The 26,877-nt window shown below is 57.2% G+C and overlaps 1 protein-coding gene and 1 long non-coding RNA gene across 2 annotated transcripts; one reads left to right on the top strand and one right to left on the bottom strand.

The window, feature by feature from the left end:
* Positions 1-11,595: 11,595 nt before the first annotated feature.
* Positions 11,596-17,249, bottom strand: LOC135405215 (uncharacterized). The gene is made up of 3 exons (XR_010425803.1): positions 17,026-17,249; positions 13,684-13,772; positions 11,596-11,647 (listed from the first exon to the last, which is right to left on the bottom strand). It is a non-coding gene; the product is annotated as an uncharacterized LOC135405215 (long non-coding RNA).
* Positions 17,250-18,800: 1,551 nt separating this feature from the next.
* Positions 18,801-24,901, top strand: LOC135405210 (alpha-N-acetylneuraminate alpha-2,8-sialyltransferase ST8SIA3). Its single transcript, XM_064639892.1, has 4 exons — positions 18,801-19,086; positions 19,577-19,699; positions 21,342-21,899; positions 22,094-24,901. The coding sequence occupies exons 1-4, from the start codon at positions 18,908-18,910 to the stop codon at positions 22,374-22,376; spliced, it is 1,143 nt and encodes a 380-aa protein (XP_064495962.1). The 5' UTR covers positions 18,801-18,907; the 3' UTR covers positions 22,377-24,901.
* The last annotated feature ends 1,976 nt before the right edge of the window (positions 24,902-26,877 follow it).

Here is a 26,877-nt window from a genome sequence, read left to right as displayed (position 1 = left end):
AGAGCCTGGGAAGGGGGAGGGCTGGAATTTGGGATCAAGTCTCCGTTTCTGAGGGATTTGGGAAGTGCTGCTGCGCCCAGGCCGGAAGGAAAAAATAATAGTGTACATAAATAATTTAAAAAGCCCTTTCAGTGGAACAGCAAACTTGGAAAAAAGGAGTATTTATATATAAAGGTGGTTTTTGCTACCAGTGCAGGTATTTATTTAAATAAAGGACAAAGAGGAGCCATTTGGGGCTGGAAAAATGATCAAAACTATGGAAAAAGCAAATTATTGACTGGATAGACTGAAACATTTCCGTCAGTAGGAATATTCCTGTGTTACACTGGCTGTGACTGTGTTTCCTTCTTACATATCTTCATTTTGTGGCATATTTAGTGTGAAATCTGCTGGTTTCTGCTCACGGGCAAGAGAAGATTCTCTCTTAATTGTGTGTTTGTCCAGCTTTTCCTTGGCTGCAGAGCTTGGCCCTACATGTTAAACTAAAAACGGTACTTGGAGAATCCAAAAGGAATAAATTAATTCCTCAAATGGCTTCTAAGGATAAAATGCATTTATTTCCTCGTGCAGTGCTCAGGTGAGATTTGCAGCCCAGCAGCTCCATATCTCTCTGCTGTTTAAAATCCCATTCCAAAGCAGGCCATTAGGAATGTTGAACACAAACGGCCGGGAATATTCCCGGCGGATATTCCTGACCCTGTCATTCCAGTGTGAGCTTCCCGTGCCGTCTCCATGCTGTGTTTGTGAGTGTAGAGGTGTCCGTGGCTTTCCCTGGCAGTTCCCAAGCCAAAGGTGACACCTGGATGAGAGGGGGGTGACGGGAGTCACCGTGTGACCGGTTCCAGGGGCTGCTCCTCCGGGAATCCGCTCCCCTCCCTGCCTGTGGATTAAAATTCCCGGTGTAAAGATGCTCGTGGAATAAAACTGGACTGAAACCTGTCGGTTTTCCTGGGTGTCAGTAATTCCCTTTGGAAATAGGCAGGAATGAGAGCAGGAACTGTGGGAATCCTCCACTTCCAGAGCACGGGGATGTGTTCGACCTCCGTGGCTCCGGCATTCCCGGGAGGATCCAGGGAGGGAAGGGGCAGAGGAGGCAGCGCCCGGAGAACCCTCTGCTCTCCTTCAGCTGCTGAGCCTTGGAAAAATCAATCCCTGGGAGCCAGGGGGGAAATCTTTCCAAGCTCTAACTAGAGGATGCGTTCTGACAAGGCCGGGACGAGCCGGGGAGAGGGAGGGCAGCGGAGTCGTTTCCAACCCTGACACTCCAAGGTGGGTTTGGGCGAGGCTGGTCCCAGTTTTCAGAAAACTTCCCCAGCGTTCAGACTTTTGTCTGAACGAGGAAAAAAAATCAGGAAAAAAACCCCCCACGGAGCAGAGCCTCCGGTGTGATAAATTGGCCCTGGACGCAGCGGTTGCCTGGAGCGCGCTTTGAAGCGGGAGAGGCTCCTGGGGAACTTCCCCCCTCTCCCTCTCTCTCTCTCTCTCTCTCTCTCTCTCTGATGTCGGGAAATTAAAAATTAATCCCCTATGAAAAATTAAAAGGTGAAACTTTCTGCTCTTTCAGCACAGCCGAGCTTTTGGAATGCTGATTTGGGGCTCGGAATGCAGGGCGGGAGCGACGTCTCCGGGAACGTCGGCGCATTAGGACGCGGGGTTTTAATTGATTTTTTTGGTAAATTGGAACCTGTTTGCCCAGGGCTCGAGTGGCTTCAGATGGGGGTAAATATTTATTTATTGATGTAAATAACTTTAAACAGGCGTTTACTCACTCCCGGGGTTCAGCACAGGGAAAGGAAACCGAGGCTTCTGGCGTGGGAGCGACGCCGGAATCTGCACGTCCAGCCAGTTTAAATTGGCCCTTTTTTATTAAAAAAATGGGTTTCAGACAGAAAATGGGTTAAAATCCATTTCATTGCAGGAACAAATGAGAGCAGAGCCCAGACCCAATCTGGGAATGGATGCAGGGATCCAGCCGGGCCGTGTCCCACCCCGGGGATCCGGGAGATGAGTTCCCGTCAAGTGCATCCGCTTGGAAAATGGGGAAAGCTGAGGGTCGGGCGCCCGCGGTCCCGGGGGAAGGTTTGCCCTGGGAAATGGGAAGTGGAGCTGTGATTGCTCCTCACAGGGTCAATTTGCCCAGATTTCCCATTTTTCCAAACCGTCCACCTGCTCCTGGAGCGCTGGCTGCAGGGGGAGGTTGGAGAATCACGGGATCCTGGGATGGTTTGGGTGGGAAGGGACCTTAAATCTCCACCTTGTCCGGCTCTGCCAAGGATTTAAACACCCGTGGAAATTAATCTGCTGGATAAAACCTTTTTTTTTTCCCTAGTCTTCATTAATCACCCGTCCTTCCCGCAGCTCCTTGCAGGAAAACAGATTTTTTAAAACCCTGTCAGCTGTGGTTTTGTGGGATTCATTTCGTGTCTGTTCTGCACCACCGGGGAGGAGGGAGACAATTAACCGGCGGCTTAAAAACTCGGAGCGCTCCTTCCTGCTGGGAATTATGTAACCGTGGGGTGGGCTGGGGCCTGACAGAGAGGGTTTCATGGGGGGGGGGTTAGGTTTCTCAGCAAGGCAGAGCTGAAAATTCATCCCCAGGGGCACCTTCCCGGGATGGGGGGGGGGGGCTGATGTGTTCGGGAAGGGCGAGGGAGGCTCCGGCCCTGGGACAGCACTTGGACACCTCGGGGGGAAGCTCATCCCTGCTAACGAGCACGTGGGAGGGCAGGTTTCCATCCCATCCCTGTCCCCCACATCCCTGAAACCACCCCCGAGGGTGGGATCCCACAGGCCGGGCTCCGTCGTGGCTCCGCACCAAATCCCAGCTCGGGTCCCGCCAGCAGGGCCAGAAATCCCAGCCCGGCATCAATTATGGATGGATGCGGAAACGCAGCGGCCCGGGGAGGAAACACTTCCAGGAAAGGCAGCCCTGGAGCCCCCCGGGGACGGGGTGAGGGAGGGAGGCTGTCGCTCACTAACGAACCGGGAGCAATTAGCGCTGGTGGTGCCGGGAAGGGGCGGGGGCGGCGCTGCCGGGAGGGAAAAGCCACCCCCGAGGGCTGGTGTGAGGATCGGGGAGAGGGAGGGGGCAGACAAGTTGCAGGCCCTGGCCCAGGCTGCCCCTGGATCCCTGGAAGTGTCCAAGGCCGGGTCGGACGGGGCTTGGAGCAACCTGGGCTGGTGGGAAGTGTCCCTGCCATGGAACAAGATGAGCTTTAAGGTCTCTCCCAACCCAAACCCAGCCCCTGGCAGAGCATCCCTGCACGGGAAGGGCTCCGAGGCTGCTCCACGGCTCGTTTTCCAGGGAGAGAAATCCATACGTGCCGCTGACATTTCTAGGACGAGCTATTTTTGCCTCGTGAGGGGGCTGAAAAAATCAAAAGTGGCTTTCGTGAGAGAAATGAAGGCAGCACCTTATTTATGCCGAGAAAATTGCTCGTGCTGATTAACCCGGAGCTTTTCTGCGGCGTCTCTCGTGACTTGATCCCACGGGATCCGAGGGGGGAAAGGACAGGTCTGGGGGGAAAGGTGGGAGATGCAGTGAAGGAGGGTTTGGAGCTGGAAACACCTCACAGCTGCTCCGTGGAGACGTGTTGGGATGCTGGGAATGGTTGTCCTGAAAAATAACCCCCCGAAGCTGGGGGTTCATCAGCAACGGGACCCCAGGACACGGGAGCTACACAAACACATCCCCTGACGGAAAGCAGCCGAGGATTTAGGTGGGCAGAGGGGCCAAAAGACAGCAAATAAATTCCCCCCAGCTTCTTGCACTTGGTTTGCTCTGAAGCTCCCAAAATTTGCATGTGCATCCCTTTGTTTTAGGCGGGAAATTCCAGGGAATTTCTGGCAATTCCGGGGGGGCAGATCCAGCAGGGGCAGCTCGGCTCCTGCAGCCCGGCTGCGGCGTGGAGAGGCTCCCAGACTTTCTGTTTCCTTTCTTTTTTTCCCCTTTTTTTTTCCCTTTCCGTGGGGATAATAATAACAGTGTCAAGGACACCGTTCAAGCCGACGCCTGGAGAGCTATTCAGCACCGGCCTATTTACGGCCATTATAAAATGCCTGTGGATAGTTCAACGACCGATTTTCAAGAGCCTCTCTCTCTCTCTCTACCTTTTGAAGGCTCAGGAAAATCTATCAAACTGCAGAAATTAAGCTATTTTTCTTCGGGGGGGAAGAGAAACGGAGGGTTGGGAGCTCCTGGCATTAAAATGCCGCCGCGGATCCCCGACCGGTGACAAATTGCCCGGCAGAACAACGAGCCGGGAGATGGGTTTGGGGGCAGCTCGGGGATTTTGGGGAGACCTTGCCTGGGGTTTGCTTTGTGGAGCTGAAGGATTGACCTTCCCCTCTGCTCTGGGAAGTATCCCAGGGAGGAGTTCGCTGCGGCGGCCGCAGCCGGTTTGGTTGTCCGACCTCCCGCCATCCCCGAGCCCTAAATGGAGCCCATTTGCTTTGCCAGAGCCTTTGGTTACGTTTAATTGAGTGGGAAAGACGTTTGTTTTTCCCCTTCAAAGGCTCCAGCTCCCTCCTGCGTGCGACCACAAAAAAGCATCATCTCCTGGTTCTCCGGGCCTGCTTCCCACCGGGAGGCTGAAGGACCCAAGGACACGTCCCTGCCCTGGGGTGTGGCTGTCCCCCTGTCCCACATCCCGGTTGGCAAGGTCCCACTGCTGTTTTCCCCTCCCTTCCAGCCCGGCCCCGCACCCCAGATTCCCCCTCCGTGCTCTCCGAGCGGTCCCGATCGATCCTGTCTCTCTTCCAAGCCCTGCAGTCCATAGGAGGGGAATATGAATAAATAATGCTCTTTGGATGAGGGGATTTGGAGCTGCCCCGGGCTCTTGGGGTACAATCCCCTCCTTTCAGCAGGTGCTGCTCGGGCATTTTCCGTTCTGCTGCCGAGGCTGTTGCTTCCCGTTAGCCCGGGAGCCTTTTCCAAGGCATTCCCGAGGGAGCAGAACTTGGATTTCCACAGCTGTCGGTGCTCCACAGGGTTTGTCCAGGGCTGTGCCCACGGCAGGTGGGCAGGGAAGGGCTGGAGCTGGGCTGGCTCTCCCAGTTTAGGGATGGGAGTGCTCCCATCCTCCTGCCAAAGGCTCCGGGGAATGCTGGCCCATCCTGAGAGCCCCCGCCGAGGGCACCGAAGGGCTTTTAGCTGTGCTGTGATTCCCGACAGGCACAGGAGCAGGACGGGCTCTGCTGGGGAGTGGCACTGCCACCAGCCCCCTGCCAGGGCAGCGCTCCCTCCTCCATCCCTCCCTCCCCGGGAGCGGGATTCACATCCCGGAGGGACTCCTCTCTGTCCGACCGAGGACAAACCGAGGCGGGGGAGGGCTCCGGGCCCCTCCGTCCCCTCGGCACAGCCCGCGGCTCCCGGCAGGACGCTCCCGGCAGGACGGGCAGCAGCTGCCTGTTCCCAAGGGAAAGGCGCTGCCTGGCCCTGTCCTGTCCCCTCCCCGTCCCCGACCCCGAGCCGCTCCCGCCGCCGCCGCACTCTGTTCTTTGTGAGCCGCGGCCTCTCTTTGTGCCGGCCATTTGAATTTGACCCTTTCCAACACCAAAAAAAATCGATATTCCCGGCGAGAAGCGGCGGGCGCTATTTTTTTATTTTTCCCGAGGCCTGTTTACTGCCCGGCGCGGTCCCGGAGCCAGATGTTATCACATGTTATCAGATGTTATCAGATGTTTTATCAGATGTTTTATCAGATGTTATCAGATGTTTTATCAGATGTTATCAGATGACGTTATCAGCGCCCCGTTAAAATGACAAAAACACAAAGGAAAACGAGCGGGGAGCCAGCAGGGGAATATAAAATCATTAACAAACTCCTACTAACGGGCTGGTCTCCTCCAGAATTTTACCACCCACCAAGTTTTAAATCGTGCCTCACACTGGGACCCCGGTGTCTCTCCCGCCGCCCATCCCTGATCCTCAACTCAGCAGGAGGAAAGTGGGAAATCAGAGAGACTCCCCCTCGTCTGCAGGTAGTGATTGAGCAAAGATTTATGGATTTATGGGCCGAACTGGGATGGATTTCCAGGAGTTTGGCTGGGTGGAGTTAATTACGAGCACTGCTGGCTGCCAGGGAAGCCTGGCCCTGCTCCAGGGGTGAGGATGCCACCGAGGGGATGAGATCCTGGTTTGTGGTTTGGGATCAGATAAAACAGGCCTCGCCATCAGTAATCACCTTGATTCACCCCCTGGAAGTGCTCAGGGCCAGGAGCAACCCTCCTTTCCCTGGAAAAGGGAGAGCAGAGGAACCACTTCATTCCTGAGCCGCTGCACATCTGAAATCCCAATTTGGGGCTGGATTCTTGTGGGATCCAGGCATTTAACCCCAGCCAAACGCTGGCAGCTCTGACATTTAAAAGCTCTTCTAAAGATCTCAGTCTTAATTGTCGGGATTTTTTTTTCCCCTGCCTCCCAGCTGGGTAGTTCAGGCTTCCAGCCTTTTCCAAACAAGTTTATCCAGCCTTAATTACCGGGAAGAGAGTGCCCCTGCTCCTGCCTGACAGACAACTGCCAGGGCTGCTAATTAGGGGCTGGGAGATACTGGTGGTGGCAGGAATTAATTGTTCATTGATCCCCCAGGTTGTGGGCAGGCGCTGCAGGTGTGATGTCCAGGCTCTGCTCTGTCCATGGGAGCATTCCCAGCGTGTCCTTCCCTCCCAGGCTCAGCCCTGCGTGAGCCACAGGGACTGAGGTGCCTGGGTGAACAGGAGCTGCGAGGAGAAAACCAGGCCTGAAGTGCTGCCCTGGACTGAATTTGTGTTTCCTTCGAGAGGAAAAACAAACAAACCACTCAAAAGAACCGCCACGGTGACAAAACAAAACCAAAAAAACCCAAACAGCTTAACAAGCTCTTTAAATTTCCTCTCCCAGGGCAAATCCTGGAATGTGGAGTGTCACTTCCCAGCGTTTTTTGAGGCTTATTATCACCCTATAAACTGCCTGCGAGAGGGGATGGTTCCTGCCCGGGGTTTGTCATGGAAAAGCTGAGCCAGCTTGGGTCCTTTCCTTGGGAAAGGATCCTGGCACGAGGCTTCCAAGGACACGGGGATGGCACAGGAGGGGGCACAGCCTGTCCTGCCTTGGCACCACCCGTCTGTACCTCAAAACTGGCACAGGCTCCGGCCCCTCCGGAGGCTCTCGGGGTGTTAATTAATTAATTAATTAATTGTCTCTCCCTCGTGGGCCGTTTGGGGCGGGCTGGGAGAGCCCCCCGGGGAGCCCTTTGTTGCGGAGAGGTGAAAAATGGTCCCCACAAAAAGAGCGATCCCCCCGCGATCAATGCCCTCTAACAACCGTATTGATCAGCTGCAGCAGAACAGCTCCCATTTATTAATTATGAGGGAGATGTTCCAGCCGCTCCAGAAAGTTAACTGCTCGGCTTTCCCTCGCCCCAAACCCGCCTGGGGTTGGCACAGCTGCCCGTGTCCTTCCCTGGGGAGCTTTTCCCCAGCCTGGCACGGGGCTGCTCCCACCCCTGCCACCCCAAACCCCCGGTGTCCCCACGGCTCCGGGGGGGCTCAGAGACCACGGGCACGCTGTAAACTAGAAGAAGGAAGCCCAGGAGGGGTAAGGAGGGGGAAAAGGAAGGTCAGAAAGGGGTAATTAAGGAAATGCAGCCGAGAGGAATTATAGGAGGGAGGATTAGAAACGTGCGATCGGTGTCGGTGCCCGGGGACATAAATCACGGGCAGGGGGAAGGAGATGCCTGAAGGAAGGCGAGGGCTGATGGGGGACTGATTATGAGTTTGAAATATGGCACGTTGGCAAAAAAACCCGCGGTGATTTATCTGGTGTCAAGCCGCTGTCCCGGGCAGGGGCAGCCTTTCCCACACAGCCCTTCGGAGACTCCGGCTCCGCAGCTGGATTGATTTCCCAGCCTGCCAGCTCTCCACCAGAGCTGGTAACAAATAACACAGAGAGGGGAGAATTAGGGAATCAAAGAGGGAAACAAATGGCTGGAGCACACCCTCGGCACAGAGGGTGGGGGGTTGGACACCCTAAATTCCATTTGTGGCCCTGCACAGGCAGAGCCCAGCTTTAGAGTGGTGGGATGGGTGTGGGCAGGTTTAATAACTGGGATTTGCAGCCCTGGAGAGAGGTGGAAATCTGCACCTTTTGCAGGTAAAAATAAAAAGGGAGCACAAGTCACATTAGAAGCCGAATTAGATCTCTGGGCTAAAATATGAACTGTAATTAAATCTGAGCCCCCCGAGCTCCCAGACCCACGGCACAGGCAGTCTGTGGGCACAGGGAGGGCAGTGGGGCCAGTGGGAGCCAGGCAGGGGCACCTGGGGAAGGGCTGGAGGTGCTGCAGTGCCAGGGGGAGGCGAAGCAGAGGGAGCCTGAGCAAAGCTCCAGAAGGATCTGCCGGCGGGAAGCGCCGACCAAAAATAGGCAGCGGCAGGAATCGAGCGGAGAGCGAGGAAAATGGAGCCAGGGATCAATAGCTGGAGGCCAGGAACGGAGAGGGCTGGGAGCAGTTTGTATTCCTGAGCCAGGCAGCTCAGCTGAAAAGCTGATTTCTCTGGGAGAAATCACCAGCATGGCCAAAAAATGCCTAAAAATGCCTAAAAACGCAAGGGAGGTAAATGAGGGTGTGGGCTGCGAGGCCTCCCCCGTGCCTGGAGCTGGCACAGCAGGATTAGAGCCAGGCAGGCCCTTGGCCTCGGCACGGGACTCCTGCTGGAAAACAGATGGGAGGGGAAAATGATTGGAGGGGGAGATTAATCCTGACACTGCTGGCAAACCCAGATCGAAGGGATCAGGGCAGGGCCGAGGGGCCCGGGCCGTAATTCGTGGTGAATGAGGAGGCCAGATGCTTGTTCAAATTTGGGATTAGATTTTGGAGGCTGAAGGGGGATAATACCCGACATGATTATGGTATTAAAAGGGTGGTCCCCCAGCGGGTGAGCAGGTTGGAAGGACCCTTGGCATTAAGAGCTGGGGGTGAGGGGACAGGTCACTCGCAGGGCACCCTGTCACCCAGGTCAGGCACTGGCTGCTGGTGGGCCCTTTAGCCCAGGGAAAACTCCTTGCTCGAGGTAACCGTGGGAATTTGGCCCCCACGTCCAGGGAAGTTCGGCAAAAAATGCCATTTTTCGTTCTTTTTCTCTGGCTCAGGCTTTGGAAAAGTCCCGGGGACACCCGGGTACACTGCCTGAAAAGAAGAGCTGCTTTTGGGTTTTTGGGGTTTTTTTCCCCTTGTTTTGTCCCAAACTTTGGGCCTGAGTGGCACCTCTTGGCACCAGAGCTGGAGCCAAGGTGGGCACCCAGCCCAGCTCCCTTTTGGGGGAGCCTGGGGGTGCTGGAGGTCTGGGGGGTTCCCCAGGCTCGGGAATGCCCCCGGGATCCGGAGGGACAATCCCTTAATCCCTGCCTTGTCATCCTCTTGGGCTCCCTGGGAGCATCATTGGTGCAAAGAGGTTTCCTCTGAAGGTCCAGCCCTGGGTAATGGCACACCCTGGAGTTCCTGGGGTCCCTTTGCTGCAGCCCTGGTGTTTATTAGTGCTGGAATTCAGCGGTTTCCCGTGGAGAAACGGCTCGTGATGTCACAAAAAACCAGGAGGGAGGAGGCGATTCCAGCCGGGAAACCAAACAGCCCCTTTTTGCCAGAGGGCTGAGGGTGGGAGAGCTGGGGAGGAGGAGAGGGAAGTGCCTGGCAGGGCAGCCTCTCCTCTCCCCACACAAACATCTAAGAACTATTAATTTCGGGCAGCAGCCGGGAAGGAATACATGAGAGGGGAATTGATTTCTATTTAAATGCGATGTTTTCATCCCCGTTTTTCCGAGGGCGAACATTCATCTCCGAGTACCTGTGCTAATTGATTTCAAATGCAATCCCCCACCATTGCCGTGGAATAATAAATCTGGGGGCTGGGGAGGGAAAGGAGGGATGGCAGCAGGGCTGGGAAGGGAAAGGAGGGATGGCAGCAGGGCTGGGAAGAGGGGGAGCCCCGGGAACCCGCACCCACAGCCCGGAGGTGCATCCAGGCTGGAAAAGGTGGGCACAATCCCATTAGAGGAGTCGTTTGGGGATCAGGGGGGGTTACAGATCACACAGAGGGACCTGCTAATCCACCTAAGCTCTTGGGGAGAGGGAGATTAGGAGGGAGAAGGGGCACAGGACTCCGACTGGGAAAGGAGCTGAGCGTCCCAGCCACCCTGCTGCAGGGCTGGGACGGGCCTGGCAGATGCCAAAAGGGGCTGGTTTGGCTTGGAAGGGACCTTAAAGACCTTCTAGTCCAACCCCCTGCCATGGGCTGGAACACCAGGTTGCTCCAAGCCTGTCCTGGACACTCCCAGCGACGGAGGGAAGCTCATGCCAGGGCCTCCCCACCCTCTGGAGCTGGCACAGGAGAGTTATGAGAGCCCTGGAGCCCTCCCAGTGGGAGCTGCCCCTCTCAGGAACACCCTTAGTCCTTGCCAGCACTGGGATTGGATTTATTGCCGGGGATATTTTACAGTGGGAAAAGTAAATAATGTTTCCCTCGGGCAGTTTGATCTCCACCATCAGCCAGGGGATGGCTGCAGAGGATGTGAGGAATGCCAGAGGGTGGGATGGTGTCCCTTGGCACAGCCTGGACAAGAGGAGCAGGGAGGGAACCAGGAGTGCCCAAGGCTGGAGATAAATGTCACGTGGGGGGCACCCCAGAGGAGACCACTCTGGGAGCAACAGCTCGGGGAAAAACAGCCGGCTTTTAGGTGTTTATCCTCAAATAAATAATGGAGCAGGAGACCCAAAAAGCTGCTGGGGGAAAATGGGCTAATGGAAGCCCTGGGGAAGCAGGGGAGGGGTGAGGAGCAGCTCCTGCCTCAGCATGGGGCACTTGTGGGCAGAGATTGCAGAGCTCGGGCCTGTTGTGGTACTCAGGGCTCCGGAGGAGGCGGGGAATCGGGGGGAGAGCAGAAAATAGCCGTCAAAATTACCCGGGAGCCAAAAATACACCGGCTGAAAGAGCCTGACGTGGAGAAAAGAGGGGGGAAAATGCCCTGATTACAGGATATGGGAACTTCTGCGGGGAAAAATGAGGGAATAACGAGGCAGCTTTAACCCGAGGCAGCTCCACGAGGGAAGAGTCCCCACGTGGGGAGGAGCTGTGGAACAGAAATCACTCATTAACCCCACAGGCACAGCGTGGGGTTAATGAGTGAAATTCCTTTGGTAAAGGAAGGATCCGTGGAGCCAAATTTTGGGCTGCCTAGGTTGGACTCAGCTAATCCAAGACATCTCCCACGTCCTCAGGAAGGGGATGGACGTGGGCACTGCCCCAAATGGACACTGCTGCAAATTCTTTCCACTGTTTTTGCCAGACCCTTCTGAAGCAGTTTTTATGGATATCCTCTTTCCCCAGGACCTGTAGCCTTGCCAGGGAGCAGGTTGGGGCTCCAAACCCGGCCCCAAAGCACTCAGAACACTCCTATTGCTGCAGCTGGGACCGGCAGCAAAATAAACCCGGGGAAATAACGGGCAGTGGGCAGGCAGGGAGAGTGGAAAGGCTATTGATTGGAGCAGGGGCTCTGTTCTGCAGCTCACAAGGGCCCAGCTTCGGGGGATTTCTGGCAAATAACATGTTGGACGCTGTTATTTGTGGAGCCTGGAAATCCTGGAGCATCCGGGGCTCTGGCAGGTCTCTGTGCCTCGGGACAGGAGGAAAAGCAGGAATCAAATCGGCCCAGGAATCAAATGAGCTCCACCTGCCTCCCACCCCGGGGCGCCCAGAGATCCCACTGCGGTTCAGAGGTGGGAGCTGGACGAAGCAGCTCGTGTTTTTAAGTGAACAAATGGCACTGCACACGTGTGATGACAGCGAGCCGGGCGCTGCTTCCCGGGAAAACACGCCTTCCCCGAGCCCCCGGCGTGAGGGATGGGGGAGCAGGCAAAAGGTTAATAGAGCGTTGGGCCTTTTTTAATTGAAAAAATGACTGAGGGACCATGTAGCAGAGCGAGCAGTAATATTATTACAGGCTGTAAGTACTGTTGCAGAGACTTACTGTTCATCTGGGAGCAGAGTAATGAGCGCCGGGGCCGCCGGGGGCTCGCCGGCAGGATCCCGGCCGGCTGCCTCGGGAAGGGGAGAGGGTTCCCTGAATGTCTGCCGGGCTGGGATTTGTGTTTCGGGGTGAGGTGCTGCCTCCTGAGCCAACCCGTGGGGCAACAGGCTGGAAATCAGCACAGCTGGGTCGAATCTAGGGAGTTTTGTACCCCCTGCTGCCAGGGCTCCTTGAGCACATCCGGAATATTCCTAAGGGTGACTCCGAGGCTTGAGGGCAAACTGGGTGAATAAACAGGCCCTGGGTGGGGTGTCACAGCTCCCAGGTTGGGATTCACAGCCCAGACACACCACTCTGCCCTGACATCCCAGGGAAATCCGTGACCCCACAGTGCCATCTGCTCCAGGGGCCCTTGGCAGGAGGTTTGCTTGGGATCCGGGATCAGTGGAGCTGACGGGGCTCGGGGCTGAGGAATTGGCCTGGGAGAGCTGTGCCATCCCGAGGAGCCGGGCCCTGGGCTGGTCACCAGGCTGTGGTGGCACTTGGGGCTGCCAGGATTGATGCTCCGGGGGAGCAGCTCGATCTGTCATCCCTGAAAAGCCTCATTTCCAGCCAGGCTCCGGCAGGAGAGGCAATCAGCCTGGAACCTGCTGCACGGGGAATTTATAACTGCTCTGCCAGGGACAGGAGCCGGGGGGGAACCTCTCCTGCTGGGAATGTCTCCGACAGGGAGACCTGCACCTGTCTCCAGCGGGCAGAAGGGAATTCTCCTGGAAAAAAATGGGGAGAAAAGGGAGGGAGACTCTGCCTCCTGCCTGGGCCTGGCAGTGCCCCCGGGCTGTGCTGGAGGTGGGGGGTTTGTGGTTGGAGAAGTGCCACAGAGTGCCGGGATGGTTTGGGTGGAAGGGACCTCGAAGCCCATCTCATTCCTCAAAGCCCCCCTCCCACCAGCCCTGGTTGCTCCGAGCACCTCTGCGTGGGTGTCTCCTCCTTCCCAGGAGCACAGGGACCCCCGAGCCCCCCAGCAGAGCCCCCAGTCCCCCCCTGCTCCGCTCCTTCCACGCCGGAGCCGCGGCTCCAGCCCCCGGCCGCCGGATGGATCACTCACATCCTCATCTGTGCTGCACTTTCCTCCCCCCGTGGAGGACGAGCTGCAGTCGCTCCCATCCATCTCCCTCTTTCAAGTCATCTTCATTCCGCAATTTCCCCCTCGCCCCCGAAAAGAGGAGGAGATCGATGCCTTTCTTTCCCATTTCAGGCGGGCAGAGGGGAGGAAGGAGCCCGGGGAGAGGCAGGGGAGGCTTTTTGCCTCTCCCAGCACACGTCCCTCCCCGCTCGGAGCACGAGCACGGCTGGTTGGGTATCGATCCCTCCCTGGGAAATGCCGCAGCCTGTGCCCGACCCTGACCTCCCCCTCACCCTGCCAGAGCCAAAAACACTCGGCTCCCAGGCTCTGGGAGGCGAAAAACGGGGAGTTTCTGCACTGGGGAAGGCAGGGCAGCAGCCTGCGAGCCCAGCACGGACAGGAGTCAGGAGCAAACCCCTGAGGGAGAAGGATGGGCCCTGGCCACGTGTGCAATGAGTTGTGTTTGGTCCCAGCTGCTCTGGGCAGGGGCACGGCCGGGTGGGACTCCTACGAGGTCGGCACTCAGATCAAAAACAGATAAAAGACAAAAAAATACCTGCTTGTCTCTCCCACTGTCCCGCTAAGGCCACACTGGGATCTGTCACTGCTGGGCCTGCTCCGACAGCAGAGGGGATTCCAGGGGTCCTGCAGCAGAGACATCATCATTATTATTGTTATTGTTATTGTTATTATTATTATTATTATTATTATTATTATTATTATTATTATCACCAGAGACGAGGCTGGATGGCGTTTGTGCCACCGGAGGGTGGGTCTGGGCTCCAGGAGCCCCCAGGTGCTGCTTTCCCAACTCCCCCCCGGGTAACAGGTGATTTCCCAGCCCCGGTTGGAGGAGAGGGACTCAGAGGAGGGCTGGTTTTTCCACCTGGTCGATGGGTCCGGGAGGAGCGGCGCCAGATCCCCTGAGTTATGGTGCAGCACTGGTGGCTGTCAGGACAATGGGCAGAGCGAAGACAAATACACACCTCTGCCTCCCTTATTACTTTAAGCCTTTTATTATCATTATTATGGGTGATTAAAAATCCCATTAATCAGATGCTAAACAGATTAAGCCCCATGAATTAATTTGCTGGAAATAACTAAGACAAACATTCTGGGCAGAGCTCATTTAATGAAATAGAAGCTGTTTATCTGCAAAATTAGGGCTCGAGCGGAGCTGGAAAAATCCAGCCCCGTGTGGGCCCAGGCTGGAGCCAGGGCCGATTTTTTACCCCTTCTAAGTAAAAGAAGGATCTTGCCCTGAGTAATTTATGATACATTACACAAAGAGCTCGTTAGCCAGGGCTGGAAAATAAAATTACAGTCAGTGAGGAAATAATTCCGTGATTTAGAGGTTAAGGAGGGGAGGCTGAAGGACAGAGGGCGACAGAGCTGAGCCCTGCCAGGGAGGGGGCTTGGCATCACCGTGTGTCAAAAAGGAGCTTCCCAAGCCAGTATCCAACCCCCAGAGCATCAGCAGGGACCAGAGGGCCTCTCCTTGAATCCAGTTCCAGCCTTCCCCAGAAACTGCCCATGGAATGGCTGTTTCTCGTGGCTGTTTCCATAAACGGGCGTTGTTTATTATTGCTGTTGAAAGTTCCACCTTTGCTTAGGAAATAGAACGTTTTAGCAGCAAAGAAGGCTCTGACAATCAGAGACAATCAAATTGCCTCGGCCAAGGAGGGCGAGGGTCCTCCGAGGAGGTCAAAGCACAATTAGAACTTTAATTAATGCAATTGGTGGAGCCTCCACCAGCAGCAGCGGTGTGTTTTCCCTGGGAGTCCCTCACACTGTCCTGGACAGCCCCTCGCTCCCCCAGATGCATCCATTTATCCCAGAGGGGCAACTTTTGGGCTCCCCGAACTCGGGGGCTGTTTGCTCGCAGGGCTCGAACCCCGAGGGGAAGGAGAGGATTGAAACCATCCCGGAGCCCCGGGCTGGCACCGAAAGGGCTGATCCCAACTCTTCCTGCCTGGCTGGCGTTTCCTGACAGCCGCCTATTAAAGTGGGCCCGGGCTGTCGTGCCGGGGAGGCTCCGATAAGTGGATCCACATGCAATATTCATGGCTGGCTTCAGAATAGTTACAGATCCATCACGCTTGGCAGCGGGGACGGCGCGCTCCTAATGCGGGGCTTAAGCACCTTTTTGAGCGGGAGCCCTGAGGAGGGACGAGCCGGGGGGCTGGCACGGTCCCCACTGATGGCATGGCCCCATTCCTGCCTTTAAAGCCCCCTGCCCACCTCCGGGGAAGCCCTGGAAAGCCTTTTGTGGGACCCGTGGCTGTGGGGTGTCCCCAGGCACCCCAAGGCTGGAGCAGTTGGATAAGACCCCTCAGAGCAGGGGAGCCCGGCCCGAGCTTAATTCCCTCACTCCGGGACAGGTTTGTTTACCAGCTTCTGGCCAGCACCGCCCTGCAGCTCCAAACCCGGCCTCATCCCCCGGGATTAATTTTTACACAATCACTCCGGAGTCCGTGATAATCACTCCATAAAAAAAAAAATGAAGAGATTTGGGATTTTTTTTTTTTCCCCGGCGCGGAGGATTAGGCCTAAAGACGAGTAATCTGCGGCAGGCTCAGCTGCAGGCACACCACTAATCGCTCCCAACTCTTCCCAGCTTTAGCCTTTTCATTAGGATTTTCCACCCGCTCGTCCTTGCTGAGGTCCCTCCCCGTGGACACCCCAGGGTTATTCCCGTTGTTTTCCGCTTGGGGTTTAATTCCCGTACATTCCTGGCGGGACTCTGGAGCTGCCAGAGGAGTGAGGGCTCCGGGGCCGAGAGAAAAAACACGGCACGTTTTACATCCCGTCGTGGCCAGCAAGCGTTTCCCCAAATATAATTAAAATAAGTACGTCTCTGGGACCGGGCTGAGGACGCGGTGCCAGGGACTTTAAAACAAAATAACGTCAGCACTTAGAAAAGGGCTTCGAGCAGACTTTGGGTACTTATGCTCCAAATAATTGTCCCAGGAAACCCGATTCAGCAGCCACCCGGGCTGAAAGCACTTAGGCACAGCGGGCAGGCGTTCAACAAAGCATTTAGAGCCCCCGGCGCTGCCTCAGCAGGAACCTCGGGGCTCCGGGCGGGAGTGACTCAGGGAAACCGCGGGGCCGGCGGCTCACAGGGACGGGGCCAGCCCGGATCCCGCCCGGATCCTGCCCGGATCCTGTGGCTGCAAGGGTTGGGGTGCAGGGGGTTCGTTGGCCCAGCGGTGTTCCCGGAGCTGCAGGTGCTCCCTCCTCACCGCCTTCCCCCAGGAATGTGTCTGCAGGCGCTGCAAACCGGCAGCCTCGGCCGCTCCTGGGAATAAATTCGGGGATCTCCACACCCCCGCAGGCTGGCAAGCACCTGGTTTTAAAGGGACTTGAAAACCACTCGGAGGCCCCCTCACGCTTGGAGACCCCAAACAGCAGCTTCAAAGGAGGGAGGGACACGGCAGAGAGAGCCTGGAAAAGGTGGATTTCAGCAGGGGCAAATCTTCAAAGCACAACTCTCCCATCCCATTTCCCTAAGCCGAAAAGAGGGAACCTTTCCTAAGTGATTCCTTCATCGGGCTTGAAAGCGGATCAATGCTCCTGGTTTCTTTTCTGTGGTGTGGCCCTGCCTCTCCTCACCAAAACGGGGGGCCCAGCCCAGCAGCTCCTCCTGAGCTCCCCACAGCCCCTCACTGAGGTGAGGCAGCCCCGGGCAGGGCCCTACCTGGGCCTGGTGCTCCCTCAGCCCCTCACCGAGGCGAGGTGGCCCCGGGCAGGGCCCTACCTGGGCCTGGCACTCCCCACAGCCCGGGCAGGGCCCTACCTGGGCCTGGCACTCCCTCAGCCCCTCACCGAGGTGAGGTGGCCCCGGGCAGGGCCCTACCTGGGCCTGGCACTCCCCACAGCCCGGGCAGGGTCCTACCTGGGCCTGGCGCTCCCGCGCAGCCTCCGGCGAGCCGAGCTGGGTGTCAATTACGGGAAAATCAATGGAGATGCTGCTCAGGACTCCTTCTCACCATTCAGCACGGATGAGATCCTTCACTTTCTAGCACTGATTCATTTACTTTCAGCCTCTCCAGGGGCTCCTGACATATTGCTATCTGGGAGGAATCTGAAGCGAGAACTGCCTTTGTTTCCACCGCAACTTGTTGGCTGCGGGGCCGGGGGGCTGGAGCTCGGGAGGGAGGCTGAGGCACACGGCAGGGTTGGAACATTTCTCACCAAAACACCTTCCCGAGGGGCTCCCAAACCTCATTTGCATGGGCGGGATAAGGGGAGAAAGGTGCCAAGGTTGGGGCCGGAGTGGCAGCGACCTCCTTCCTGCAGCTTGGGGTGCTCCGGCTGAGCAGTGCCCGGGAGCAGTGCTGCTCCTCCCCTTGGACAGCTTGGACGGGGCTCAAAGCAACCTGTAAGGTGTCCCTGCCCATGGCAGGGGAGTGGGACTGAGTGGTCTTTCCCAGCCCAGCAGCTGGAAGCTCTCCCAGTGGCAGGAGAGGTGTGTGACACCAGGGCTGCACAGTCTCACTCTAGGGTTTGTTCCCAGCCCCAGGACACACAGGAGACAACTTTAAAGGTTATAGAACCGAATTCCAAAATATCTAAAGCCAAAAACTGCAGTTGGTTTATCCTGGGAAGGCTGGGACTTCACCAGGACAACACCATCCATGTCGAGGCTGGGGACACCGTGCACTGGGTGGACAACAGGCACACAAAAACCTGTCTCAGACAGCTGTTATATCCTCCATTCCCAGCCTTTCCTCTCCCTCCACCAAAGCTACAGGCACCCCACAGGAGCGAGATATAGACCTGGGGCCATGCCCGGGTCAAACTCCCACTGCAGGCTGGAGAAGCACCGCTGTGACACAAACCCCAGCCCTGCAAGCTGCTCGTGTTCCTGCTCTTCAAAGGGAGCCTGGTGCATGGAGAGCGTGTGGGATATAGCCCAGAGCAAGGACGGGGCTACAAAGACAAGATTTATTATTTATAAGGCACTTCAGTGAACTCGGGGCTGGGAGGCAGAGCGGGCTGTGGGGGGGGCAAAGCTTTGTGAGGGGAAAATGGAGTTGGAGAGGACGCCGAGAGCAGTGCAGCACGCAGAAGTCATGTTCATGAGGGACATTCCTCGGCTCAGAAGTCAGGCTCTCTTGGAGTTCCTGTGGAATTTGCTGTGTGATTTAGGGGCCGGTTTAATGAACCTGGCCCCGGCCACCGGGCTTTTAAAGAACGAGGGTCTGCCGAGCCAGCACTGGTTCTGCACTGACCAGCACGGGGTCCTGCAGCCCTGTATGTGCCATGGTGTCACGGGGAAATGTGTCACAGGGGGCTGGGGACATCGAGCACCCACCCCGACACAGTCACAGTGTCCCCAGCAGCCCAGGCTCCCCATGGCTGAGCCCTACCCACATCCAGAGGGTCTGGGGGATCCCTGCAGCACTCGGGCTGCCAGTCTGAGCCTCCCCCAGCCACCCCAGGCTTTTGGGGGATCGCTGCAGAGCCCCCCAAGGCAGCGGGCAGGGTGCTCTGGGCACACCGGGGGTGTCAGGGTGGGCACCCTCGGGGCCCCCCGGGGCTGGCGGTGCGTTCTCCGCGGCTGCGGGGGGGCCGGGCCGGGGCCGGGGGCGGGCGGGGGGAGGCTCGGCGGCGCCGCCGGGGCCGGGGCTGCCTCTCCCGGCTGCCATTTCAGCGCTCCATCCCTCCATTTTCCCTCGGAGCGCGGCGGTGCCGGCCCGGCCCCGGCCCCGCCGCCGCCCCCATGTAGCGCCGCGGCCGCCCCGCACCCGCCCAGCCGCGGGGCCGCCTCCGGCATGCGGAGCTGCAAGATGGTGCGGGTGGCCAGCGTGCTGGGGCTCGTCATGCTCAGCGTCGCGCTGCTCATCCTCTCCCTCATCAGCTACGTCTCGCTCAAGAAGGACAACATCTTCGGGGCGCCCCGCGCCGCCGGCCCCGCCGGGCCCCGCATGTACATGTTCCACGCGGGATTCAGGTGAGCGCGGCCCGGGATGCTCGGCATGCCCGGATGGGCCGGCCAGGGGGGCCGGGATGGCGGCCCCCGGGCCCGCCGCAGCGGGGATGCGGCTCCGGCCGCGCCCTGCCCGGCCCGGGGAGCGGGAGGGACCGGGGGAGCGGGGATGGAGCGTGGGAACCGCAGCGCCGGGATGCTGAGGGGCGGGAGGGCTCCGGCACCGCGGGCTGGGGGCGCGGAACGGCCCGGGGCGAGTGGGAACGGGTCGGTAGAGCCCGGTAGGGCCCCGTCCGGCCCGGTGCGGCCACACGCGGGCGGGGAGCGGCGGGCGCTGTCCGCGGTGCTGATGGCGGCGGCGGCGGGGGCGGGTCGGGCACGGCCGGTACCGGCGGCGGGTCCGTGTGTCCGTGCCCGGCTGTGTGTCCGTGTGTGGCGGGGGTGTCCCCGCCTGTGCCCGCGGGGGGGTCTCCGCCTGCCGTGCGTGGGTCGGTGCCCGTGCGCCCTTCCCCAGGTCCCAGTTCGCTCTGAAGTTCCTGGACCCCTCGTTCGTGCCCATCACCAACTCCCTGAGCCAGGAGCTGCAGGAGAAGCCCTCCAGGTGGGCCTTCAACCGGAGCGCCTTCGCCCAGCAGAGGTGAGCGACCCCCGGGCCGGCCCGGGCTGTCCCCTGCCCCCGGGATTTCGGGGAATGCGCTCGGGGACTGCTGAACGCTCTGAGCTCCCAGGGATTTGCCGGCGGCGAGAGACAAAGGCTGAATCAGAGCGTTTCCCCAGACGGTTGCAGCTACCCCGGCAGGCTCGATTATTTCGGAGCAGGACACCGGGCTGCAGCACACCCGTTATTGTGCCGGGACGCGACCCAGTTTCCTGGGGCGCGATTTAAAGTGTCGTTCCTCCGGGAGAAACGGCCGGGGGTTCACGCTGGAAGCACACAGGGCTGGAACGGCCGTGAAGTGCCACGTTCATGGAGGCCAAAACACGCCCAGGGAAAGTTCCCAGCTGCCGGCAGCTCTGAGCAAGTGCAGTGCTGCTCCTGCCTCCGGCTCCGCTCCGGCTGCGGGGGCGGGCACACGGCTTTGCACGCTTTATCTATTTGCTGATTGCACAGATTAAACTTTTCTGGAGATGAAAATAGAGCCATTTAGCCGTTTCAGAGAGCTACTGCCATCCCGGACTGTAATTTTGCCCTGACAAACGCCCGCTGCTTCGGGGGCCGCCTCACAACCCGCAGTTCACATATCCCACCCCAGGAGCTGGAATCCAGGCCCCTCAGCTCTGCAGCCAGGCGGGATGGGGCTGCTGCGCCCCTCGGGGCAGGGGTTGGGCTCCTCTCCTCCCTTCAGGCGACTCTCCAAGCACAGCAGGACAAATCATTCCCTTCCAGTGCCACCATATGCTGCCCGCTGCCCTCCGGAGGGGAGGTGGCACTCTGCCCGTGCCATCTTTTCCCTGGGACATCCCAGACCGTGTGACAGCGTCCACCCTTCGGTGTTGCTCCATTCCTGGCACCACCAGCTCCAGAAGCCTGTCCCTGTGCCACCCCCCGATGATTTTAGCTGATGCCTCAGGAGCTGCCTTTGCACTTGTCCGGCAGCCAGAGCCCATAATTAGGGCACCCAGTGGGACTCCATTAATGCTCAGACATTGGAGGATGAGAGCTGGAGGAAAGGTTGTTTGTTTTCCATAAACACGAGCAAATAAAATGCTATTGGGTTTCTAATTTTATGCCCTGCGAGGGAAATTCCCGAGCAGGGTTGGTTTTGTTTGCTTTGTAAGTCTCCCTAATAACCCTCGTAAAGCTGCCGGTGGATGAGACATTAAGGAACTGCATTTGCATAGATGGAGACAGAGGCTGCCGCTTGGTTTTGTGATTCAAAGCTTGTTAATGAGGACATAAAGACAGAGATATTTATAAATTGGCTCCTGTTAATTCAGCTGGATATCCGGGGTTTGCTTCCCATACCTCGAGGCAAACCTGGTGCACCCACAGAGCCCCAGCAGAAACCTGCCCACCATGTCCCAGCACAAACAGGGCAATGTCACACACTCCCCACACCGGGGTGTGCCACGAGCTGTACCCTTGACTTACACAGACAGTCCAATGTTTTAATCCCGACACAATTCCCAAGGCACAGGCACAGCCTTAGTTGGTGCCAGTCAGAAGCGGAGCCCGAGGTGAGGAGCCAGCTCCCCAATTCCCAGCTATTTATATTAATTTAAAAGCCATTGCAAAAAGAAGAGACTGTAAGTCCGTGTTTTCTGCTCTTTTCCCTTAGGCAGGAAATCCTTCAGCACGTCGACGTCATCAAGAACTTCTCCCTGACCAAGAGCAGCGTCCGCATCGGGCAGCTGATGCACTACGACTATTCCAGCCATAAGTACGTCTTCTCCATCAGCAATAACTTCAGGTCTCTGCTTCCCGACGTGTCTCCCATCCTGAACAAGCACTACAACATCTGTGCCGTGGTGGGGAACAGCGGGATCCTGACCGGGAGCCAGTGCGGGCAGGAGATCGATAAATCCGATTTCGTCTTTCGCTGCAACTTCGCTCCCACCGAGGCTTTCCAGAAAGACGTGGGGAGGAAAACCAACCTCACCACCTTCAACCCCAGCATCCTGGAGAAGTATTACAACAACCTCCTGACCATTCAGGATCGCAACAACTTCTTCTTGAGCTTGAAAAAGCTCGACGGGGCCATCCTTTGGATCCCCGCCTTCTTCTTCCACACGTCGGCCACGGTCACGAGAACGCTGGTCGACTTCTTTGTGGAGCACAGAGGGCAGCTGAAGGTCCAGCTGGCTTGGCCAGGGAATATCATGCAGCACGTTAACAGGTGGGTGGGTTTGCCTCGCATTTGCCTTGACAGAATACAACTTGTACAATCATTCCCATGTTTCTTTTTCCCTGACGTGGCAGGCACGGTCTGGCACTGCTCGTTTTGAGAGCGATGGCAGCTTTGTCGTTGCTTCAGCACATCCTTTGGTTATCTCTGGACAGGTTGATTGTGACACCCCTTCCTTTCCCCAGGTACTGGCGGAACAAGCACCTGTCCCCCAAGCGGCTGAGCACGGGGATCCTCATGTACACCCTGGCCTCTGCCGTCTGCGAGGAGATCCACCTGTACGGCTTCTGGCCCTTCGGCTTCGACCCCAACACGCGGGAGGACCTCCCGTACCACTACTACGACAAGAAGGGGACCAAGTTCACCACCAAGTGGCAGGAGTCCCACCAGCTGCCCGCCGAGTTCCAGCTGCTCTACAGGATGCACGGCGAAGGACTGGCCAAGCTCACCCTGTCGCACTGTGCCTAAGAACCCACAGCTCCAAGTGCCAAATGACCGTCTGAAAAAGTGCCCAAATCCAGAATTTAAACCTTCTCCAGATAGAAGTCTAAAAAGGAAAAGGAAACAAACCCGCCCTGAAAACCTTTTCCGTGATGTAAAGATGCTTTTCAGCCCCTGCCCTCCCGGGGGTCTCAGCTTATTTAGCGGCGCAGCAGCTTTTTATCGCGTTCCGTGGGTGCGGTTTGTGCAGCAGCAAAGTGGAGATGTTTTGCATTCCTAGAGAAGCCGCTCAGTATGTTTTAAGAGCTCTTCATGTTTTAGCCTTCTGCTAAAAATCCCCCCGTTTTATCGTCCCTTCCCCGTTAGGACTAGATTTTAAGAGGTTTTGCTTCTTTTGTCTCTGTTGCTCTCGATAGCTCGGTGTCGCCGCGGCCGACGGATAGCTGGGAATCCCAGTGCATCCTCACGAGCCAGTTCCAGAGTTCCACCGCTCGGGTATTTTCCTATTTCCTGAATTTTACACTTTTTAAAGAATAACAAGAAGAAGAAGAAGGTCACGACACGGTTCGTACCTCAGCTAGGTGTTTATATCGCTCTTGGAATACTTTGGGGTTTTAATTCCATTTGGGACACATCCCAGTCCAGGCTAGAGAGGCCAAGGCGTGTTCATTCCCACCTGGTCATTTGTTTCAAAGCTAAAAGATTTCCCCATTTACATTTCTATTTCCCCAGTCAAACAACCGAAATAGTGGCCCCATTTCCCAGTCCCAGGAGGGAATCAGGCTGTTTGGAGACAGGACAAACCTGAGGGTCACTGAGGGCTGGGAAATGTGGGCCATTAAGCCTCGGGATAAAGAATCCTGGGAAATAACCGGGTTCCTTGTTACAGCAAGTATTTAAACATTTTTTTCCTCTTCTGTGTGAGAACTGACCACGCACTGAAAAAGGGATGCGAAATCCCATTTGAACCATACTTTAAAATGGTCTGTGCTAATTTTTCTCAGCCTCTTTACCTCCAAGCAGCTGCAGGAGGTGAGGGAGGAGGTCTCTGGCACGACCCCCAAGCCAAGCAGCCCCGAGCATCCCCTGGTGCCCATCGTGGCACCACAGCTCCACCGCCCCCAGAGCCACCCCTGTTCTCCCCTGCCTCCCTTCCTCACTGGAATTAGCCCACATTTCCCAGATTTGCTGGTCCAGAGGCTGTTTTGGCTCAGCTCATGGTGGATATTCTCCCCTCTCACCGGTGTTGTCATCACCTGTGAGGGCCTGAACCTGCCAGGGGCTCCTGCTTATTAATGCCAGATATTTTTATCACGGGGCACTTCATCCACTGCCTGTAGGGAGCGATCGTTTCTAATCAGCAAATTAAAGGAGTGTGAACTGCCATCGTTGTATAGGAAGGAAAGCAGGGCCTGATGTGCTCCAGGCAGTTTTTGGAGCCTGAAAGAGGGACAGTCCCGGGACAGGCCTGGCACCACGGCCGGAACTTTGCAGAGGAGGGAGCACAAAACCCGCCGCAAATATTGGGAGAGGGGAGCACAGAAAGAAATTATTGACAGAGCTCCATATTACAGCATTGATTTTCGAGCCGAACTCCCCGTCGACGGCGCAGCCCCCGTCGAACATTCCGGAATCATTGATTCCAACGGGGCTCCCGCCCCGCGGTCGATGGCGCAGCACAGCCCAAAGGAAATTGCTTCTCCCTATCAGTATTTTCCTTTTGCGGTGTGGAAAACCACATTTCAGGGTCCAAAATCCAGAGGGATCCTCCTGTCCGGCTCCTTCCATTGGGACACAGACCCTGTCCAGTGGCAGCCACATCCTGCTCCAGCCCCTCTGCACTCAGGGGGTGCTGGGGGTGTACATAGGGTTGGAAATGCGTGTTCCCTTTCTCCTTTCACACCTCTTGGGGGTGGATTTTCGTTGCTTGCATCTCCTCAGAGGAGGCTCACGAAAACAGGCGTTTGGGCTGCCGGGTTTGCTCGTGGAGGAAACCAAAAAAACAAGTGTTTGTGACACAGAACTGACTGTGAAAACGTGAAAAAGCAGGTTCTCTGTGAATGAATGTGTCTTCATTCCAATGGCTCTACGGTTCAACAATGCCTGAGGGAGTTGTTTTCGATAAAAAAAAATAGAAATATTTAAGAAAAAAAAGAAAAAAAAAAGAAAAAAAAAAAAGAAAAAAATGCCATAATTGTAATAAAGGTTCCATAATTAACGGCCATACTAAAAGCATTGTTTATTTTGAAATGGCTGATGTTCACAAGGGGCCGGGGCGCGTCTCAGGTGAGCGGTGGGAAGGACACTGGTGTCCAGCCTCACACTCCTGGAGAGCCTCGAGAGCAGGACTGGGGGCACTGGGACCCGGCCAGGGGTGTCCCCAGCCCCGAGGCTGCACGGCACAGCCTGCCCCGGCTCCTCTGCTGACAGCGAGCTCCCGGTGTGCCCCTGCGGTGTGATGTGCCTGCAGCGTTGACTCATGTGCCATAACCCGATATTGAATGCGTTGTTTTGAAATAAAATGGTTTCTTGTGCATTGGGAGTCCGTACAACTCCGCCGCGTCCGCTTCTTCCTTGCCGTGGTTTCCCCAGCTGCTCACAGCCACTGACAGGTTCTGCTGGAAAACTCCCCCAAAGGTGTTGCTGAATGTTCCCCATATTCCATCGTGCAGCACAACAAGCAGGGTGTGATGGATCAGATTCTGCACTCCCCTGGAATATGTGGAGACACAAAGCCTGGGAATCTGGGCACGGCTCAGCTCGGGGGGTTTGCTCATCCCAAGAACTTCTTAGAACCCACTCCTGGTACTTGGCCACTTCCCAGGGGACTGGCCGCTTGCTCCAGCGCTGTGCGGTGTCCTCAGTGATTCCCAGCAGGAATTCTGCCGTGGGTTTTCGGGAGTTCACAGGAACTCCCAGTGAAACAGTGCCTCAGGCTGGCAGGGGCCTCTGCCTGTGCCAGCTCCTCTGCCTGTGCTCCCTGTGCGCTTCCCATCACTGATATCCCGGATATTTATCCTTGGGATGACCCTGGCAGAGGGGCAGGTGCCAGGGTTTGTGTTTGAGGGACAGGGAGCAGTCCTTCCAACCCCACCACCCCACGGACACCCCGAAGCTGCCCCTCGGAGGGGAGCACAGGGAGCACGGGCTGCAGGCAGGGAGAAGGAGGAAAGCCAACAAAGCAATTCCCTCCTCCCTCCCCCAGGAGCACCGGGAAAGCCTCCGGCGAGGGCAGCCACGCGGGCAGGGAAGGCCATCCCGCTGGCATCCCAAGCTCGGCGGGCTGGAAGCTCTCCGGCCCCGCTCCTGCTGCCCACAGCGGCTGGGCACGGCCTGCCAGGGTGCCCAGGGACAGCCAGCACCCTCCTGCAGAGCCCTGCCACGCTGGGCACAGCCAAACCACCACACCCTCGGGGTGATTCCCGGGGAGATTTTGCCGTCGGGATTTGGGCACTACCGTGTGTAATCAAACATCTGCAGGGAACGCAGCCACCAGGCTTGGAAAGAAAAGGTTAAAGTCAGGCCTAGATGAATTTGTTGGAGAAGAAGGAGAAGAAGGCAAGGCAAGACAAGGAAAGGAAAAAAGAGGGGGTAAAGGGAGGAAACCAGAGGAAAAGGGAGGACACGACACCAGCACATTGGCGGCACCAGGTTCCCGTCGGGGTCTGCCCACCCACCCCCTCCAGCCTGCCCACCCTGGCACCTCCACCCCCCCGAGGGCCGCACTCGCCTCTCTTTCCCCAAATCAACTGCAACTTTTGCCTTCCTTTAGGAAGGACAAAAAGATTTCACGCATAACTTGCCCTGAACAAAGGCACCTCACGCCAGGGCTTTCTTTTCCTTCTGCCTTTCTTTTTCCTTCTCCACCGCGGGCTGACAGCGGCAGGAGTAGCTGGGGTGGGGAGAGCTTCCCTTTAGACCCGCCTGGTTAGTGCCAAAAAGCAGCTTGGAAAACCCTGTGAGCTCCAGAGACACACAGCGACGGCAGCGTGGAGGGAAATGGATCCAATCTGTAGGGAACGGGGTGCTGACACACACAACCTGTTTGCAAGGAAATTCCAGGCACCCTGGAGAGTGGCCTGGTAACTGATGGCCCTAAAGGTGACATTTCTCCCTGTTTCCCCCTCCCATTTTGTTACCGGAAAGACCCGGTGGAGGTGGGACCTTCACGAAGGCAGAGATGGTTATCGGGGCTGAGATAAGGATGACACAAAACACAAGGACACGGCTGCTGCCGCCACTGCCTCACTGATTAAAGGAGTGGGAGAAGCAGTGGAGGGAATGGCACAGCTGGGAGCAGCTGGATGGCCTGGCACGGCACGACCCAACGTGTCTTGGCTGTGCCAGAGCAGGTCAGTCCCCACTTGCCACTGGTGATGGGGGATCCTGTCCCCATGGGCCCTGTGCCCATCGGGACCCCCGCCCACTCCTCATCTGCCTGCACAGCTTCCCGCTGCCTACTCGGCTGCCCTCCTGGCTCCACGGTCCTGCTTCCCCAGCTCCCTGCCGGGACCCCCCGGCCGTGTGT

Source organism: Pseudopipra pipra, chromosome W (assembly GCF_036250125.1).
Source record: "Pseudopipra pipra isolate bDixPip1 chromosome W, bDixPip1.hap1, whole genome shotgun sequence".
Lineage (NCBI taxonomy): Eukaryota > Metazoa > Chordata > Aves > Passeriformes > Pipridae > Pseudopipra > Pseudopipra pipra.
Note: the sequence above shows the minus strand (reverse complement) of the source record. Positions and strands in the feature narration are given on the sequence as shown.